At 55.4% G+C, this 893-nt stretch overlaps 1 protein-coding gene across 1 annotated transcript in view; it reads right to left on the bottom strand.

Annotated features, from left to right (window-relative positions):
* The window catches only part of LOC104464336 (solute carrier family 2, facilitated glucose transporter member 9-like), a gene marked incomplete at its 5' end in the record, with an annotated part of 6,789 nt that overhangs the window by 312 nt on the left and 5,584 nt on the right, over window positions 1-893 (bottom strand). Inside the window, 2 exon segments of the mRNA XM_010077007.1 lie at window positions 1-105; window positions 328-462. Of these exon segments, the coding sequence (XP_010075309.1) occupies window positions 1-105; window positions 328-462 (240 nt within the window).

The raw sequence follows: 893 nt of genomic DNA, 5'->3' as shown, positions 1-893 counted from the left end.
TGATCTCCATGAAGGTTTTGTTCTTGGTCTCAGGGATGATGAGGTAGACATACAGGGCCACCAGAAAGCAGATGCCACAGAAAACCAGGTAACAAAAGGCACCAGCTGACATCTGCGGACAACAAGAGAGCAGGGACGGGGCAGAGAGCCAGGCACCTCTGAGCTAGGCATGGCACAAGGCAGTGTCCCTTCCTGTCACCCCTCCCTGGGCTGGCTCTGGCCAGCACTGAGCTAAGCCAGGCACACAAGCATCCACTGGGTTAAGGCTGGCTTAGCACCCTGTCCTGGGGGAGCCACAGGGCTGTGTCCATCCCCTCGTCCTCCCGCTTTTTTTTTGCAAGAAGGGGAAGATGAAGCCGACGCTGAAGTTGCAGAGCCAGTTGAGGGACCCCCCCACGATGTAGGCAGCTGGGCGGTGCGACTGCGTGAAGAGCTCGGCTGTCATCAGGAAGGGGACGCCAGCTGCGGAGACAGGGGACAGATTGAGGGTATGGGGGACAGGCTGCCTCAGGCACCCTGAGAGATCCTGCCCATGTCAGCCCTGTGGCCAAAGGGTGAAGCCCAGCAAGACCCGCAGGTCAAAGTGGTGGTGCTGGGAGGGCCGGAGGAGACGGGGAGCACAGGGATGGGAGGACCAGTGTCCTGCCCTTGGTCTCCCTTTGGGATCCATCTCGATGGGTGGGTGATGCCCCCCGACATACCATATTTGTACTTTGCTGGGTGCTGAGACCAATTTCACAAGTTATTTGACTGGAAAGTTTCAGACTGAGTCAATATCCAGGTGGAACATTTTATCTAGATCCTCATTTTGTAATAATTTGCCTAAATGCTGATATGTTAAATCTCATACAGACCACAGGCACAGAGAAATGTGTTCCTGGTGCCCTCCATAA

Source organism: Pterocles gutturalis, unplaced genomic scaffold (genome assembly GCF_000699245.1).
Source record: "Pterocles gutturalis isolate BGI_N339 unplaced genomic scaffold, ASM69924v1 scaffold15358, whole genome shotgun sequence".
NCBI classification, from domain to species: Eukaryota; Metazoa; Chordata; class Aves; order Pterocliformes; family Pteroclidae; genus Pterocles; species Pterocles gutturalis.
Note: the sequence above shows the minus strand (reverse complement) of the source record. Positions and strands in the feature narration are given on the sequence as shown.